This window comes from Haplochromis burtoni, unplaced genomic scaffold (genome assembly GCF_018398535.1).
Source record: "Haplochromis burtoni strain Fernald_Lab_line unplaced genomic scaffold, NCSU_Asbu1 Contig_23, whole genome shotgun sequence".
Taxonomy (NCBI): Eukaryota; Metazoa; Chordata; class Actinopteri; order Cichliformes; family Cichlidae; genus Haplochromis; species Haplochromis burtoni.
In genome coordinates this window covers 2,430,317-2,450,542 of record NW_024582384.1, presented here as the reverse complement: position 1 = coordinate 2,450,542, position 20,226 = coordinate 2,430,317, and the positions used below count along the sequence as shown (strand labels likewise).

The 20,226-nt window shown below is 40.4% G+C and overlaps 1 protein-coding gene across 1 annotated transcript in view; it reads left to right on the top strand.

The window, feature by feature from the left end:
• Positions 1–398: 398 nt before the first annotated feature.
• lamc3 (laminin, gamma 3) overlaps positions 399–20,226 on the top strand; it is a 154,606-nt gene continuing 134,778 nt past the window's right edge. The window contains exons 1-2 of the mRNA XM_005917219.2: positions 399–999; positions 7,789–8,093. Coding sequence (XP_005917281.1) covers positions 612–999; positions 7,789–8,093 — 693 coding nt within the window. The 5' untranslated portion in view covers positions 399–611. The remainder of the gene's footprint in view (positions 1,000–7,788; positions 8,094–20,226) is intronic.

The following is a 20,226-nucleotide window of genomic DNA, read 5'->3' as shown; positions in this document are numbered from 1 at the left end:
ATAAATTGCCCCTTTAGGTCGCAGAACTCCCCTGAGCAACATCCCTTTATGAAGATGACCCGTGCCGGCTGAAATTTTCCAGACAGTTTCAGCACCTTCAGTCTTCCACTGTGAATCACTACAGTCAGCATTTATCACAACGCCCCGCTGTGGGGCCAACTGCCAGTTACGTTTTTTACTCGGTGGTGGAAAAACCTCGGTGCTGCAATATTTAAATGGATGTTGAATGTGTCTTCCTTTCAGATGATATTTTTTCACTCATATCCACTCAAAATCTAAAGCTGGTCATGGTGTAATGTGTCTATCGACCAGCAGGTGGAGAAGTTATATGAACCGTTTGATCCTCAAGCCCCCACCCCTGTCCCTCCTCTGCCTCATGCTGCTCCCGATGTGAGAAGTTCCTGCATAAACTTCCACTCCACAGAGGGAGAACATATGTGGGAGATCTAACAGAGGCACACCACAAAGAACAGACAAAGAAACTTTTGAGCTGGACCTATTTCCTATTCTTGGATTGTTTTCTCAAATCAGGGTCTTCATGTGTATGGATCACTTTGTCAAAACATAGTGTGGATGTTTGATTGTGGAGTGTAAATGTAACTGCTGTAGACATGGATACATCATTTACTGTGAGACCTCTTGTCCTTGCCCTTCTGCTCTCCCTTCATCTGCACTTACACCTTTTTGTTTGGGCTGCTATGGACTCCTGCTATGATGAGGAGGGTGTGCCAAGCAGCTGTATGCCCAAGTTTGAGAATATTGCCTTCAGTCGCACGGTGGTGGCTTCCAATGTGTGTGGTTCTCCACCTGAGGACTACTGCATGCAGACAGGGTCAACTCGTTCATGCCACATCTGTGATGCCTCAGATCCATACCTAAGCCACAATACCAGCCTCCTGACAGACTTCCACCGGAATGAGGAGCCCACATGGTGGCAAAGTCAGTCCATGTACTTTCGTATCCAATATCCCAACTCCGTGAACCTCACCCTTCACCTCGGTAAGAGCACACATCCTGAACACTTAATTTAAATATCTGTCTTTACGTTACTTTGGTCTAATAGCTATGTCTAGAGTTCACTTATAGTCTCTGTTATACTAATGTTGTGTATAAATATGTCTATAATACGGGACTGCATTTGTTGTTTTGATGATCTGAGCCTCTACAGACTGCAGATAGACTCCAGTCTGGTGTGAATCTCACAGAAATACATGTTAGGGGTTTTTTTTTTTGCACACTGAAATTTGATACCATCAGCTTTTTAGGTTTCTGGACACCCATATCTTCATGCATTATTCTGTGTATTGTGAGGCCTTTGATGGAGAAATCTTTAATCCAACACAGATGTGCTGCAGAACACATGATTTTTGTTAGGCCGCCTTGACTCTGAGGTTAACACTTTGGCCCAGACATAGCTTAGACTTCTGGTATTTCAGTGAGGACACTTTCACAAGAGCGTGTCTGAGAATTTGGTGGGATTTTACATGAAGATAACCAGTTGCATCTGACATGCATAAACAGGTACCAAATAACGGTCTTCAGGCTCACAGTATCGTTAATTTAGCCCACACGCTGTCATGGAGTATGAACCCATTCAATTCTGGCTGCCACTCAACTTATTTTAAGAATATGATTTGGCCCAGAATCAAACTTTGATAGCACCACATCACGGAGCCTTCATAGATAGCATTAAAAACAAATCAGACTGTTATCTAACCTTTTTTTTTTAAACTTGACATCCACACTTTCACATGGTGTCATTACAAATTAGCATTAATCTTCTGCTACAGGTTAAATTCACAGTTTTGCAGATATAGAACTGACTATGAAAGAAACTGAAGCCATCATGTGTTTTTTAGAGAAACTGTAGGCAATAAGTAGCTTATAATAATAAGAATAACAAGAAGAGGGACACGGGAAGTTAGCGAGGCATTTACATGAATCATATTTGGAAGGCAATAGATATTTGTCAGGAAGGTAAATTAATTTGCATTACCTGGGACTTTTTCTGCAAATCAGACACACAAGTTAAATCATATTTTTTTTGTTTTGTTTTTGTTTTAAATTGCCTTCTTTGTGTCCTCTTTCCCCCTGAAAAAATGCCTCTGACGCACATTTTGTGCACTGTGAACACATTTGACATTTCTCACTCCAGCCATTAACATCATTATCCCATTACCATGCTGTGCAAAACTGCTGAAATAAGCAGCACAGCACATTTGGCACTATAACTGAATTAAAATGTGGCGATTACTGTTAAAACGCATTAATACAAATCTTTTTATGCAATTATTTTCCCTGTTCCATTTATTTTTTTGAGCTGGGCTTGTGTGCCTTTCTGCAATTAAAGATCTCTTATCACCAAGATGGTTCATATATGTATTTGACATACCCGGGAAAAATATTTAGCTTATTTCTTATAACGTCGATTTTAACACTGATGTAATTTTAATTACTTTTTATGCAGAGCATTATATTAAGCACATTTGATTCAAAGTCTGAACAGAGAAATTTCCCGATCTCCCCTCTTTTGGCTTTATTCTGCCTGCAAAAAATACAGAAACAGTCCAAACACACAAAATTGTTTTTTCCCAAATGAAGAGAAGTCAGCAGTGTCTTCTTCCTATATTATGCCATAGGAAGGTTGTTAACAAGACAGCACACCCACAACAAATCAGCCTACACAGCTAACAATAGTCCTGAAAATGACAATGGTCCTGAATGCTAAAATGAGATCTGTCTGTATTCCAGTTAAGCTATACCTAGCAACTGAAACTCATACTTCACAAAGTCAACTTTAGGAAAAGTTGATACTTTTTAGATGCTAAAAGTAGGGGAAAAAACAATTGGTTTTTTTTTCATTTCTTTGTTGATTTTTTTTTTTTATTATGTGCTGATGTTGACAAAAGTGCCATTTTGGGGTTAAAAGCAGGTGTAAATGATTATTTTTGCAGTTCCACTCAGTTCACTCAAATTAAATGGGAACTATCTCACAAAAACACTCTAATTACATTGTTGCCAATTTCAGTAGAATGGCATTGCTAGAAATCTCCTCTGGGTTTTATTTTTATAAAACAAACTTCATTCAAAGAAGCAAATGGTGGAATTTATTCAAATGCCTCTTTTGTTCCAACAAAATGACAAGCAAGTGTTTTTTGCTTTTTTTCTGTTATGTCCGACATTGGGTTTGTAGATTTTAATTTCTCTGTTTATTAATAACAATGCAAAAGATAAATAAGTCTCCAATAACACCAGAAAAAGTTGCCAGATTCGTTGCTGGTCGCTTTTTAGAAAAAAAGTTGCTAAGGGGCTCTGAAAACTCACTAAATATAGCGACAAAGTCGCTAAGTTGGCAACATTGCATGTACAGTGGCCCTGAGAGGCCAAACGGACTGCAACTTAAGAAAACACAAGCAATAAGAAAAACGCTGCAAAAGCACACAAAACATAACAGAAGTAAGAAAAACGACAACGGAAATAGGAAAAAATAAAACAGAAATAGGAAAAACAACAACGGAAATAGGAAAAAACAAAAAGGAAATAGGAAAAACAGAAACTGATTTTCAAAAGCACAAGGGAAGTGTTTCTGGGGAGACAATAACCTGACGGACCAGTTGCAGGAACCAAAATATGCTAAGAATTGCACTGGGAGACACTTAAAAGAACTGGAGGTTCTATCGGTTTTGTGAGGAAAGAAAAGATGAAAGCGTGTTATCCTAACTTTTAGCCTAAAAATACGTCATCAGTATTATATGAATCATGATAAATCATGCCTACCATGTTTGGGGTTCCTGCAACTGGTCCGTCAGGTTATTGTCTCCCCAGAAACACTTCCCTTGTGTTTTTTCCTATTTCCGTTGTCGTTTTTCCCATTTCCGTTTTGTTTTGTGTGCTTTTGCAGCGTTTTTCTTATTGCTGGTGTTTTCTTAAGTTGCACTCCGTTTGGCCTCTCGTAGACATGCTCTGTTTTGTGTTAAACATGTAATTTGATTGTTGCAAATGTTAATAAATCAGTTTTCATGTTTGATTTAAATATTCTAAATATTCTTCTCAATAACCTTGAGAGACGTATTCCCAGAAATATGTTTACATAACAGAGTTAGTTCACTCTGACACAATACCTTATTAAAACATTCCCTAAGCCCTCACCTTCTGGTTTGTGCCCTACTATTTTATAATGTATTGCTTTAATGTACAGCTACTGGAAGGCTATCTATATTATCAATAAACAAATAGAATAAATACAGAGGTCGAGCAGCAGATCAAATATTTTATAATGGAGATAGCTTGACTGCATTCTCAGTTTGGGGTTACAAGTTTATTGGAGAAGTGCCTGCCAGTGTCCACTTGCCTGCCCTAGCCTGCCTGGGAGTGAGGGCTTTGATTCACTTGGTAAAAAGAGAAATGCATGGATTTTTTTCTGAACTTGAGTAAAATCTATCCAACTATATTCTCAGTGTGTATAGTCTGTAACATGTATCTATAGTATCTTTGTAGCAGGGGTTTATTTGGGCTGATAGCATTCAGGGAAGGCTTTTACTTGTTCACACATACATTTTCTTTATCCCCCAATCTTCCCCCAATCTTCCCCTACCTATGCAGTAGAGGGAAGATGAGTGCTCCCTGTCAGAAGGTTGTGTTTCAAAGAAAAAAGAGACAAGGACAAAAATGATGAGAGAAGTTGAAAATGTCAGCGCACAGATGAGCGGTTACATCACGTGCTCCGAAAACAGGAAGTACCTCAATCAAATGGAGAGTATTGATTTCCAATAGCAAGCAGATGTCTGACTGTGCTTTGAGGCTTTGTTGTTTATATTTTCTGGCTAGTTCTTTTTCTGGAAAAAGGTGGCAGTGCTCCTGCTGCTGCAAAGGTATTTTCTTTGTTATTGGAGAGTTTGTTATTCTTCTAACTATTCCAGCACCTACAAGTCTGTCTCCCTGAGACTGAACTGACCTTTGCTCCCACTGCCCTATCTGCCAACTTTGTTTTCCTATACCCGGCGGCTTTGATGCTTCCATCCTGACACTGTATTCCTAAGTGAATGATGTCTAAGTTTTCACATCACACACTTTTATGTAACTGAATATCCCTAAATTTTGTATGCGTGGCATACTTTTGGTTCACATGAAAACTGTGTGATCCATCTGGGTAGTTGGCGGGGGGTTCTTTAGACATCACTGTTTCCCTTTGCCTCTCCAAACAAAACAAGCACTCTCTGAAGGGAACGCAGGCAAATGCGGCGATGATAAACATAGCAGTAGGACGCAGGGACACACACTGCAGCCAGGTCAGAGCGGGTCTGTGGAAGAGTTAAGAGGAAAGGGGGAGTCGGGTTGCTTCAAGGGGAGTAAACAAAACATAATGAGGAAGAAGGGGTGGGAAAAAAAAATGCCAGGCAGTTTGCTGGTAAGGAATTGGGGTCAGGTTTTTTCCCACAAAGACTGGATGAGCCACACAAACACACACACACACACACACACACACACACATTCTAACAGCACCCACTGATGTCTGCAGCTGGTTCTCATTCAGCGCAGTGAAAGAAAAGCAACATCCTGTTTCTGATGTAAAACAACGATAAAAGTCTGCCTCATTCGGCGGGACGCCTTCACAGCCTGAGCATCGGCTCACATAGGACACGTAATCCTGTCACAGAGTAAGAATTGGTCTCAAACTCTGAGATATAGCGTGATCAGAGGACAAATCCACTCCCATATTTGATTGTTGATTTCAAAAATCTCCACTCGGAGATTAAACAGAATGTAAACAGTCTACAGTGCTTGTGTTGGGTTTAGTCTGGGCAGATGAGAGTAGCTGTGTCAAGTTGACATGGATGAGTCAGAACAAGTCAGACATTGAACTTCTCCAGCATACGACGCTTATTCTCAGTAAACATTGTCAAAATATCCACGGTGCGTTTGTGTATCTGGAGAAAACATTGAAAGCTCAGGCTGGATCTTTAATGCACATGGTTCTAGATCTGCTCTGTAAAGTCAAACAAGGCTGTTTTACCGGCCGTGCAAACTTAATTTTCAGTGCTCAATAGCGTCCCCCTTGGTATTAAGTTACAAGTAGTACATATCTACAACACTACTTTCAGGGAGTATGATTTTTAATACACTTCTTTGACCACTTAATATTGTATAACTTTTAGAGTTTTTCATGATAGTAAAATATAATTGTACATTATTCATAAAAAGGATTAGATGTTCATTTTACATCCCTGAAGTGTAAGAATGCTACTTATTTGGATGCATTTCACCATTGTACACAGTGTACAGGTATTCTTTTGTTATATGTTACTTTGCTAAATTAAGTTCAACAACTAAAAAATCCCTTTGCTGTGCCCACATAAACTAATGAATATTTTAATGCACTCCTGAGTGAATATGGATCATGAATCATTAAACATTAGGCATAAAAACATACAAATATCATTTGCAATTAGTCTACATTTCATCACAGGGGATATCCAACAATTGCTTCATATTGTGCATCTTTTATGTCTCTTGCCTGAGTCCCAGCAGGGCTGAGCTCACCTCACGCAGTGAGTAAATGAAAGCTAAATGATCTTAGAGATCCCAAAGGAATGATACCATTAGAGATTTCTGCAGAGACAAGAGACAAAGATGCCTAGCTCTGACTTGGCAGAAAAATAGCAACAGATGTCATTACGGCTGTACCAGCGGATAGCACCCCTCCACGAATGTGCAGAGCGATTGAGACTTAGTATCTAATGATGTAGAAAAAATACCCCAGAGTGCACTGAAGAAGACTCTTAAGAGAGTTTCTACATGCTTCTTCTCATTCTGGTCTCAATATGACTTCATTTTGTGTCTACCCAGTTAATCCCCCACGATATGGCTCCAAGGTTATTGTTTGAACTGTCAACAATGAGTAAACAGTGGGGGTAATAACACCCCTCAATCAAAAAGAAGCATTGATTCAGGAAGAAGATGCCAGCTTTCTATATTAGGACAAGAGCTATAGCATTAATCACTGACCTCCCTACTGCAGTTGTCTAAACAGGAAGTGCTGTAAAGAAAAATATCCCCTCCTGACTCTGGCATGCAAACCGGTGGGCAACTGTTAGTGGCATCCTTTTATAACCTCTTCCTCTCATACCATCACAAATGTATCTAGGTCAGCGGTACCCAGCCCCCGGGCCATGGACCGGTACCAGTCTGTGAGTTGTTTGGTACCGAGGTGCGAGAGTTGAGGCTCGGGTGTAAAATTTATGGCTTTCAGGGTTTTTATCGTTAACTCAGTTTCCCTTGGTCTTCTCCCGTGTTGTAGTTGTGTGTCTTATTTTGAAAGAAATATTTATATGTTACCATAGCAACCAGAGAGCATTAAAGGGCCTTTTCGGGAGTAAAGTTACACAATTAGACAGTGAATTCATGTTTATTATTATTTTTGGTTTTGTCTGGGTTGAATCATTTTATTTTGTTGTATTTTTCTGCGACACCTTAAAGGCCTGTCCGTGAAAATATTGTCTGACATTAAACCGGGCTGTGGTTCAAAAAAGGTTGGGGACCGCTGATCTAGTTGTTGTATTTTGAACCAACACTTTATATTTCTTCATTTACGATGCAACAAATACAGCACAAGACGAGCAGATTTGCTAAATCCTCAACAGCAAGTCAAATGAAAAATCTGGTTGCATCTCCTCAATTGTGTTCAAGCTATTAGTTGCAGTGATTGCTTTTTTCTTTTTCACAAATTAAATCTGAAATTGTCTGTACTCATTTAGACCTTTTAATTCATATTTTATTTGTTTTTCACAGGAAAATCCTTTGAGATAACCTACATACGACTGAAATTCTACACCAGTCGACCAGAGAGCTTTGCCATCTACAAGCGTACAGAAAACGATGGGCCCTGGTTACCTTACCAGTATTACAGCGCTTCTTGTCGAAAGACCTACGAGAGAGACGCTAAAGGTTACATTCGCCCAGGGGATGATGAAAGGACTGCTTTATGTACAGACGAGTTCAGCGATATCTCACCCCTCACTGGAGGAAACGTGGCTTTCTCCACACTGGAAGGTCGGCCCAGTGCCTACAACTTTGACCAAAGCTTGGTGTTGCAGGTGAGGATGCATTTTGTTGGGTGACATGTATACATGTATTCATGACTGATAGTGTTTCATTGTGTGTTCTCCAGATATGCTGTTATTGCATTGGCAGTGTGTTTCGGGTGATTGTTATGCTAAAATGTCACTTTTGCCAATCAGATAGCATTCCATGCTGGATCAATATCTATACTTCTCTGTGTAAATAATTTAATCAATTTTGACGTGATATCCAACACCAGTTGCTCAACTGTAGACCCAAACCATGACAGAGCCTCAGTGCTTTTAAGGAGGCTGTAGACACTCACTTATGCCTCTCCTCTGTATGTATTTATGGCTATTTGAATCACAATTTAAAAACTGGAATCTATCGCTCCATCAGACCCATTGCCACTGATTTTCAAAGCTGTTTTCTTTACTTAATATAATCATAAACTGTAGAAAAGTGAAAGAAAAAAACTTTTTAAAAAATAAAAATCCAAAATGCATTCAAAAATACATATTTATCATAAATAGCAAATATTCATGTAGATATAACATGAAAAGAAATATTTGATACATTACATTGATGATAATCCACAATGGGTGCTAGCTTCTGCTCATATTAATTTTCTTAGAGGAAATGAATATATCTAAATGTGAGAATAAGCAGTAGCAGCAGGCTTCTCTGGATGTAACAGCTGCTCGCGTGATAACAGTGTTAACAGCACCGCATAACGTGACGTAAAGTTTATAAGTGCATGTAATGTTCTTGCCCCCCCTTCAAGCACTGATTTTATCAAAGCCTCTCGACTACACACACTTTCATACAAACAAACATCCCGTAGCCATGCATGTATATGCATGCCTTCGAGCCTTTTTCAAAGCAGCTGAAGTGAATCTAATGTTATGTTTAACTCTGATTAACATTGATGAAGCCTTGAGAGGGTTGTGCTGAATTAATGGAAGTCTCTTGTGGGCGAGTCTGGGAGGGGTGGGCACGGTGAACCGTATCTAAAAATGAGAAAATAAAGTACTTTATGCAGCCACTCCTTTTTCTTTGATGGTGCTATGAGTATGCATTCATACATGCATCTGTTCACAAGTTTCCTATATTGCAACTTAAGTTGGAAAACATTGGGTGAATTCCTTTATTATTAAGTATCGACCACCAGAAAGCCTTGATAATTACTGTATGTTCTAAATAGACAAAAGTAATCATGTCAAAATAAATAAAGCTGTCTAATTAGGACAGAGAGATCCTACAAGACTGAAGGAACCATATGCTTCATACATTACTAATACTATTTATGAACATATGAAAGAAACATATGTGTGTGTGTGGTTGAAAATAGTGGAAAGAAAGTAAGCAGTGGGCAAGCAGTGGATCCTATAAATTAACCAAAGAAATTTCAAGCAAAACATTTCCGGGGACTCATATGCAGCTGTTTTTTGTTTTTTCTAAAGCCACTGCCAACTTACAAACACACACTGATACACACTGGATTTTGGCGCTGGTGACGTGCATGTTACAAATATGAAAGACCCTGTGGCGTCAAATTTAACATACTGGGTTAGTGTCGTTATTTAATTTGCAGGGATAATGTTGTTAAATGGAGCATTTCACCACAAACCACAATCTTGTCCTAATTGTAACCAAGTAGTTTTCTTTTTGTTTTTGTTTTGTGCTTAAAAAGACCAGTGAGTGAAATCCAAAGCAAAAAGCAAGTGAAACGGAAAGGGGAAAGCACAATGCTCCCAAACTGGACACAAATCAATGGCTCTTGGCTGACTAACTGGTGACTTATTTCACCAACAGCCCCCCAGCTACCAAATGTGGACCTTGTTCCCTTTTTAGAAGAGGACCGTTATCGCTCCGAGTCTAATATTGCCATTGCCAGTGTTTTCTGACAGGCAGTAATTTACGTCCTGGCATCCTGGGATGACAAAACATTGAATTTGTAAGTTATTTCTGTAATTCTGAGAGAGTTATTAATACTGTTATTATTATTATTTTTATTTTTAGCTGGACCTTAAATACTCAAAGCCATAAAGTCACTTGAAATGACATAAATCATATATACATGCAAAGTAATGTGAGCTGTGAGCTGAAAGTTATACAACTTTTATATTTGAAATTTAATGCAAAAGCACACGTAAAGACAAATGTATATTTATATTCATAACTTTGTAGACAGAGCTGGGTGCTATACCAGTAAAAATGTCCTGCATATTGATTTATCAACGACCACTGGGAGCAATGATGAGTGCAGGGAGAATGGACCACTATTAAATACGATCCCTCTTACTTGCGGCTTTAATCAAAAGTGCAGGTAACATAACAGTTAACAGCTGGGAGATGCTCCATCGCAACATTCAAGAACAGTAAAGAGAAATGGAGGATGAAAAGACAGACCCGAGAATGCACTAAAATAACTACTAACCAAGAGAGGAATCGTGTCTGCTGTGTAGAAAGCTTCAGTTTTATAAGACGGAAGTCGTTCTGCTGTAATTTCTTGTTCCACTGCTTCGATGCTCCTGACTTTCACTGTGGGTGGGGCTTGTTCACCTTCCTCCAAAAATACACAGCGATGGAGAACGAGAGGCCTCGTGTACAGATGGATCGTGTACACTTGTTGTCGCGCACACACCGGTGTAAAACACAAAAGCAACCTGAGAATATGTGGATTGTCATTTCCAGTTCATAGTTTTTCACAACACTGGCACCTTCTCCGTCTCTTCCTTAACTTGGGTTATTATACACATTAAGAATTTCAGCTTCAAACTAACGCTCTTTACAGACTGGCGACCTGTCCGGCTGTCCCTCACCTCTTAAACTATTGCAGCTAGGGTAGGCTTCAGGCCTCTGCAACCTTTAAATTAATTCAGTTGTGAGTTACAGATACTCACATGACACACATAAGGCAAGAACCACATCCTTCTGCCATGGAAACAAACTGTGGTGCCACGTGGGCCAATAAATCCACAGTACCCAATACTAGAGTACATTGGCTAGTTGTACATTGGCTATTTGGCATTTACAACTGGTTCCAGTGGACAAATTCTACTGAGCAATGCTAAAATTAACCTTTTCCTTTAATTATATCAACTAGGATTTGCATTTAATACTCATTTGCATATAGTAGACGAAAATTACATTGCATTTTTTAATCAAGCTTATCAAAATTTTACTTAGCCCCACAATAATTCAGAGGCCATTATTTTCTATTTCTATTGGCCTTACAAGTAAGCAGGAAACATAAATCAGTAGTATTTAGAAGTATTTAGATAGTCTCATACAACCCTTTTAATCAGAAGGAACTGTACTTTCCCTTCTTTACTCAAAGATTCACAACATTAACAGAATAAAAGCAAGTCTTTATTTTACTGACTTATGAAGGAACAGTTCTAAAAGATAAACAGTCACACTTTTCTTCACAGTAGTCTTAATGAATAGTTCTCCAGGCTTCTTGAAGGATGTTCAAAGTTCTTCTTTGAATGCAAGCATCGTGCTGAAGCACTTTACACCATTACATTAAATAACTGCAAACTGCAATGTGTGTTGGAAGGAAATTCACTACTGTGGCAACACCACCGACTTATATAAAGACATAAAGGACCACTAAAAAGAGAACAAGCGCTGAAAGAATTGAAGAGAGGAGGAAGTAAATCCCTCAGACGGACCCAGAGCCTGCTGTCACAGTCTTTCAGAGAGGCAAAGAATAACCAGGTAGCCTATATATTGGTGAAAGTAATGCTTCAATCATGACTGATGTTGGAGCTTCAGCATTAGTTAATGTTAAAGTGTTATTGGTCGTCATACTTGCTACATTAGCAGACCAATTATCTTTAGACTATATTCAGACATTCAGATAATATATTCTGCCCACTGAAATGTGGTACAATTCATACATTATTTTATTGGAAATTAAACTTGAGCTATGAAAAATGTTTGAATATAATAACCTTTTTGTGTTGACTGTCAGGTCTGTTTCATTATTACATACACAGCCCATTTAAACAACTGAGGTTGGTCCAAAGTGCTTTAGCGACAGACACATTTACATTCCACGTCTCCAAAAAAACCCAGTTTCAAATACAGAAAAGGCTGAAAGGCTTGTTTTATGGTGTTAACTGATTCCTATGGAAAGTAAAAATCACAGTGATTCAGTGGTCAATAAACTGTGATTAGAATTCAGAAAATTGATGATGATTCATCTCAGAAATCATGACACTTCCCTCTGCTACAGAAATTGACTTTATAAGTTAAAACTATTAGTATTTGTATTGGTAATACTGGCCTTCAATACTTGGTATTCAATCAATACAAAAATTTGCAGTATCGCATATCATTAACAGGTTCATCCTTTGAGTTAGGACCTTTTACTTAATACTTGAATGATTCACTGGTCAGTGTAAAAGGGCTTTAAAAAAGGACACAATATCCGAAAAAAAACTTTGTAAGACCTTGAAAAAGGGGAACGTCTACTCATTTAAAACATTACAGCAAAAGTCCGGCTCCTTGAGATCAGTCCGCAGTCAGATTTCCTCCTGTCCTGTGCAACGTCTTCCAGAAAATAATAATAACACATTCTTATATGTGACCTTCCTCCTAAAATTTAGTGTGAAAATACACCTGACAGAGCCAAACTAGCACTTCTGTAAAGTAAGCCGTCCTCCTCCGCATCATTAAATAAGAAGAGTTAGTGTGGATATCTGGGGGATATGCAATTTAACCTTGCCTAACCTACCCTAAACATGAGAACGGTGGGGGGCGATTTGTGTTGCTCGTCCTGCCAATATGTTCTGTTCACAGTATACAACCATTACAAATGACATTTAAGGTGATTTATTCGTAACATGACTAAATCCAGGTCTTTTTTCTTTCTAGCTCACTGTTGAAGTTCATGGTTTTCTGCAGGTTTTCATCCCCCCACGCTTGCTCGTTTCAGGAACATTTGATTTGAATATTTGAATATATACAAATTGGATTTTAAAATAAAAAAACAAAACGGCCTCAGTGAAAAATACGCAGATCTTTGTGAAATCGTTCACATAGTCATTTGTTGGTGTTACAAACTTTTTGTTAAAACCTGCCTATTTGTAAAACTGTTTGACCACACCTCAGATCCAATTATGGTGCCCACCTCTTTCCACAACAGCACACACATGCTTCCTCTGCCACGCGCTGTCTCCATAAAAGAAAAAAAAATCCAGTCCTCAACTAAGACTCTTTAAATGGGTGATGTTTGTTCCACCTCCTGCAGAGCAGAAAGAGGCTGCTTTCTTCAAGAGTGATCACATTTTAAACTGGGAAAAGACGGAGGGTAGAAGGCAGCGACTGAAGCCACATCATCTCTCAAGCACGAGCTAAGCCGCGCTGAGAAGGATAAGGACATTCTCGCCACATCTCTGCTATGTAAGGTTCCCTTGCATCTAGCTGCAGTGAAAATAGAAATGAAATGCACTATTGGATTAGCTTTAGTGTTGTTAGAGGTTCGGCACATTGTGTGGCAGGCAACTGTCAGTAAGATGACAAACAGCTGCATGAAAGAGGAAAAGGACGACAGAACTGGATTGGACTCCAAAAGACTCCACTTCATCTGTCCCGCTAGGACAACAATGGAAGGAGAGTGAATGAAAAAATAAATATGTCTGTGGCTTAGCAATAGCCTCTTAACCCACTGTCAAAAAAAGACCACTCTGGATATTTCTACAAGCACAAGAATCTTCTCTCCACACTCCCATTATTCTCCCGCTTCATTGTTGCATCTCTCGCTCTCTCTTTCCACTCTGGTGTGTATTGCTTTGTTTCACCTCTTATGGCGGTGGAGCCACCATTTATTTATATATATATATTTATTTATTTGCATAAGAGAAGTTCAATGCTTGCTAGAAAACACAGCTGCACCCCACTTTTCTAGTTTAGAAATTATTAAACTGTCTTTTTCTGATTAATCCCTTCACACTAGCCATTCACCGCTGTGCTGCTATTTTGGCCTCTGTATCTGTCTCTTATAAAACTCTGCCTACGGCAGCTGGGACAATAGCAGGCTAAACTCTAGGCTCGAAGGACAGGCTGCTTTCAAGAGGTATTGTGAAAAGAGCATTACTTTTTCAGTTCACTTTTTCAGCTTCATGAATTAACACAGAAAGAAATGCCTTTCTCGCCATGAAAGGATTATGTGGGATTAAGTAATTAAGGGACTAAGGATTATATAAGGGACGAATGGGAAGCAGGTAGTCCAAGAGTTATAACTAGTGTGAAAGAAAGACAGGCTATTGCGGACACTTTAACCTTTTATGACCACTAGAGTTCAGTTAGAAGTTGTGTGAAGGAAAGTTAAAAGCATAAAAAAAAGGAAAAATAGAAATCATTAGCAAAGCTAATGAATCCTTCGCCAACCTCATAATGTCTGCATGTTGTTGGGTCCATCGTATGTTTCATCTTGAAGAATTTCAACAATTAACCAAAAAGGTGTCTTTATACTTTATACCAGGGGTGGCCAAATCGGCTCTCGAGCCACGTCCGGCTCTTTGCCTGGTTTCATGCGGCGCTTACGTTCATATCAAAGTTTGTGTTTGTGTTTTGTGTTTTTTTTTTTTGTGTGTTGTTGTTTTAAAATGTGCACGTTATGCGTAAAAAAGATTTGTATGTGTAAAAAAGATTTGTGTGTGCGTAAAAAAGATTTGTATGTGTAAAAAAGATTTGTGTGTGGACTTAGAAAAAAACCCTGCAAGTTACAAGTACGGATTTTTGACCCTATTTTTCTTCCCTTCATCTGATTGGTCAATGTCATGTCAATCACAAATGTAACAATCCAATCAGAGAACAGATGGGTTTGGCTGTCGGAGGGGCGCTGTTTTGAACTGCAGGTCCTTGAAGGGTGATACCGTTTGAAGCTGGAGGATCGCTATATAAATATCCGATAGCAGCTAGGTCCCCTAACTTTCAGTAGCTGTTGAAAGGAAAAAGTTGTGGTATATCAGTGGTTAGAAATAACATTATTACTTTAGGATTAGTTTAACACAAAGTCAGGGCTGACCCAGGACCATTGCTGTGAGTCACAGTGCGCAGCATAAAAGTCCTTTCACATCGGATGCAGGATACGCTGCTAATGCTAACTGCTAACTAAAAGCAAAGGATCCAGAATTTGTCAAATCAAATCAAATCAAATCACTTTTATTGTCACATCACATGTGCAGGTACATTGGTACAGCACATGTGAGTGAAATTCTTGTGTGCGAGCTTCACAAGCAACAGAGTTGTGCAAAATACAATAATGTAAACAAGCAAAATACAAGAATGGCTACATCTGAAACTAATAAATATATGTACAATATATAATAGTATATGCATTTCTGGATGTGTATACTAAATATTTTTCTACGTGTGTGTGTGTGTGTGTGTACACATATTTTACAAATTAAATAGAGTAAACAATAAATAAAATATATAATAAAATATACAGAGTTGAGACATGTGCAAAACAGTGGCATTACTGTACAGTATGGAGTGCATAATGTTAGAAGTTCCAGTAGTGAAGCTGAGGTGTCTATGACGTGTTCAGCAGTCTGATGGCCTGGTGGAAGAAGCTGTCTCTCAGTCTGCTGGTACGGGACCGGATGCTGCAGAACCTCCTTCCTGATGGAAGTAGTCTGAACAGTTTATGGCTGGGGTGACTGGAGTCCTTGATGATCCTCCCCGCTTTCCTCAGGCACCGCTTCCTGTAGATGTCTTGGAGGGAGGGAAGCTCACCTCCAATTATCCGTTCAGAGCACCGCACTACTCGCTGGAGAGCTTTGCAGTTGTAGGCGGTGCTGTTGCCATACCAGGTGGTGATGCATCCAGTGAGGATGCTCTCAATGGCACAGTGATAGAAGGTCCTGAGGATGCGGGGGCTCATGCCGAATCTTTTCAGTCTCCTGAGAAAGAAGAGGCGCTGCTGCGCCTTCTTCACTGTTTTGTTTGTGTGTACTGACCACGTAAGATCCTCAGCCAGATGTACACCAAGGAACCGGAAGCTGCTCACTCTCTCCACAGCAGCGCCGTTGATGGTGATGGGGGTGTGTACTTCTCTACCCACTTAGCACTTTTAATTCTTATTCTTATTTTTATATTTTTATGACAGTATGTTTGCACTGAAGCACCGCAGCAATTTCCTGATGTTGTAAACCTGCTCAACATTTGGCAATAAAACCCTTTCTGATTCTGATTCTGATTCTACTTCTCTGCACCTCCGGAAGTCCACTATCAACTCCTTTGTCTTTGCGACGTTGAGGGTGAGATGGTTGTCTTGACACCAGTGGGTCAGGGCGCTGACCTCCTCCCTGTAAGCTCGTCTCATCACTCGTTGGTGATAAGACCCACCACTGTAGTGTCGTCCGCAAACTTCACAATGATGTTGGAGTTGTTAGTGGCTGTGCAGTCGTAGGTGTAGAGTGAGTACAGGAGAGGGCTCAGTACACACCCCTGTGGAGCACCAGTGTTCAGTGTGAGGGGGATGAGGTGATGCTGCCCAGTCTGACCACTTGGCGTCTGTCAGACAGGAAGCTAAGGATCCAGCTGCAGAGGGAGCTGCTCAGTCCTAGATCCTGCAGTTTCCTGTCCAGCTTCGAGGGAACGATGGTATTGAATGCTGAGCTGTAATCTACAAACAGCATTCTCACATACGTGTCTCTCTTCTCCAGGTGTGACAGGGCAGTGTGTAGTGTCAGGGCTATGGCATCATCAGTGGACCTGTTGTGGCGGTATGCAAACTGTAGAGGGTCCAGTGAGTCGGGTAGTGCAGAGCAGATGAAGTCCCTGACCAGCTTCTCGAAGCATTTGCTTACGATGGGGGTCAGGGCTACAGGTCGCCAGTCGTTCAATGAGGAGATGGTGGAGGATTTGGGTACAGGGACGATGGTGGCCATTTTGAAGCAGGCTGGGACTACAGACAGAGAGAGGGAAAGGTTGAAGATGTGCGTGAACACTCCAGCCAGCTGAGCCGCGCATGACTTGAGGACGCGGCCGGGAATCCCGTCCGGACCAGTAACTGGCTGCTGGCTCTGTGGGTTTTTGCAGCAGCTCTACCTGTACTAGATGCACCTGCTCCTTGTCTTTTCTATCTCTGACTTTATGTCCTCTACAAGAGTTTGTTTTTTTTGCTAGTTCTTCAAATGTTCAATAAAAACATGTATGCTAATTCATAACGAAGAAAGCTTTGTAATGAAGACTGTCATTTCCAAAACACTGCCCGCCCCCACCCCGCGGTCCGCAGCGCTGTTGAAAAGGCTGTGGAAGTCCCTGTATTAAACAGTAGACCTGTGACATAAAAATCACCAAACTCGGACGACCACAGACTGTTTTCCTTCGTGGTGATGAAGGAAAACGCTGGGTTGGCATGTAAAAGGGCATTTATTCCCTTCAAAGACCTGCAGTTCAAAAAAAGCGCCCCTCGACAGCCAAACCCATCTGTTCTCTGATTGGATTGTTACATTTGTGATTGACATGACATTGACCAATCAGATGAAGGGAAGAAAAATAGGGTCAAAAATCCGTACTTGTAACTTGCAGGGTTTTTTTTCTAAGTCCACACACAAATCTTTTTTACGCACACACAAATCTTTTTTACACATACAAATCTTTTTTACGCACACAAATCTTTTTTACACACAAATCTTTTTTACACATACAAATCTTTTTTACGCACACACAAATCTTTTTTACACATACAAATCTTTTTTACAAGTACAAAATATTTATGACCACATTTTGAGCCCATAAAAGTTGCCCTTAAAATGGCAGGAAAAAATGCACAGCAAAAAGAAAATATGAAGATGAACACAGGACGTTTTTAACAGAGTGGGAGAGTTTATATTTTTTTGTTGAACGCAATGGAAGCCATTCTGCCTTATATGTCAGACGTCATTAGCGCATTTCAAAGCTTCAAATCTTCAGCGCCACTTCAGCTCACTCCATGCTAACATCGACCAGAATTTCCAAAAGGGACTGAACTTCGCAAGCACGAGTTGGCCACTTTGAAAAGTCAGGCAGAAAAGCAGATACAGTTTTTCCAAAAATTTACGAAGCGGTCAGAGACCATAACGCTCGCATCCTATCAGCTGGCTTGGAACATTGCACGCTAGCATACATGAGGATTCGTAAGCCAGAAGCGTCGAGACCAAACCCGCACCACATTTGAACAGCAGTAAGCCACATCAAGGGGAGTTCGTTAAAAAATGCCTCAGTGATGTTGTTGAAATCTTGTCTCCTGAAAACGACAAATTAAAACGCATGGTATCAGACGTCCAACTGTCCCGCCACACTGTTGAACACAGAATATCGGACATTAACACGGCTATTGAATCACAGTTGCACTCTGACCTTCAAGCATGTGAGTATTTTAGTGTCGCATTGGATGAGAGTTGTGATATACAAGACAAGCCTCAGTTGGCAATATTTGCACGGTCTGTGTCAAACGATTGTGTGATCAAAGAAGAACTCCTGGATATTGTGCCATTAAAAGACAGAACCCGTGGCATAGATGTGAAAGAAACCATGATGGCTGCATTTGAAAAAGCAAATCTGCCCATAACGAAATTAACTGCAATAGCCACGGATGGAGCACCAGCCATGATGGGATCTGTGAACGGGCTTGTGGGGCTGTGCAAAGCTGACCAAACTATTCCTGACTTTTGGAATTTCCACTGCATCATCCACATGGAGCAACTCGTGTCTAAATCATTGAATTTAGATAACGTCATGAAGCCTGTGATGGAAATCGTCAACTATATCCGCACACATGCGCTTAACCACAGGCAATTCAAGAATCTCATCGCTGAGCTGGACCAAGGGCTTCCAGGTGACCTGCCGCTGCACTGCACTGTGAGGTGGCTGTCAAAAGGCCAGGTACTCTCTCGCTTCTTTGAGCTTTTGGATGCCGTGAAACTGTTTATGGAAGAGAAGGACAAGGACTATCCCGAGCTCTCGGACCTCAAGTGGATTATGGATCTGGCCTTTTTGGTCGACATGCTGTGTCACTTGGACAGACTGAACCTGACCCTGCAGGGTAAGTTAAAAATGCTCCTGACCTAGTGCAAAGTGTGTTTGCGTTTGTCAACAAACTGAAGCTGTTCAAGACACATATTCAAAAGGGAGATTTAACGCATTTTCCCACTCTGCTAAAAGCCAGCGGGCAAGTCGCCAGTGCTGCCCTGAGTAAGCAAAGAGCCAGATATGCAACGCTGATTGAAAACTTGCACGAAAGCTTCGTGACCCGGTTCCATGATCTACAATTGAAAAGGCCACAGATTACGTTCCTCGTCGACCCATTTAATGCAGAGACCGGCTGTTTGAAAGTCCCGCTAGTCACAGATGAAGCTGCGGCTGAGTTGGAGATGATCGATCTTTGTGAAGAGGACCAATTGAAACCTGCTTTAAGGGAAGGGACCATTGAGTTCTGGAAAAGTGTGCCAATGGAAAAATACCCCAATGTCAAACGGGCTGCGCTTAAGATACTGTCAATGTTTGGGTCAACATACGTCTGCGAGTCTGTGTTTTCTACCCTAAAACATGTGAAATCAAAGCATCGATCTGTTCTGACTGACACACATGTGAAAGAATTGCTTCGAGTGCAACAACGGAATACAAGCCAGATTTAAGAGGATTGTTCAAGGCAAGGAATGCCAGAAGTCCCACTAAACAACATGCATTTAAAAGTAAATGCTATTGTAGATTATTATATTTTTGTTTGTGGACTTGGTTGAACTGAGAGTTTGTGTGTGTGAGACAGTGCACACAATGTTCATTGTTGAAAATGACTGGCCTGTGGTTTTAGTACTGTAGGAGTCCATTTCTGTCATTATCATGTTGGTGTGTGACATTTACAATAAATCTGGCTGAGCAGAGATTGTGATGTGTGTGTGTGTGTGTGTGTGTGTGTGTGTGTGTGTGATGTGTGTGTGTGTGTGTGGTGAGAGAGAGAGAGAGAGAGAGAGAGAGTGTAGAGAGAGGAAAGATGGGTGATGTTCATGTGTGCCCATGCGTATGATGTGGCTCTTTGCGGTAACACAGTAAAAAAAAAGTGGCTCTTGGTCTCTAGAGTGGTTGGCCACCCCTGCTATTTAACAGTAGTTTGGATGAGGTTTTTAATTGTCATTTGCTGTGCATCTCATCTATATCTCTCTT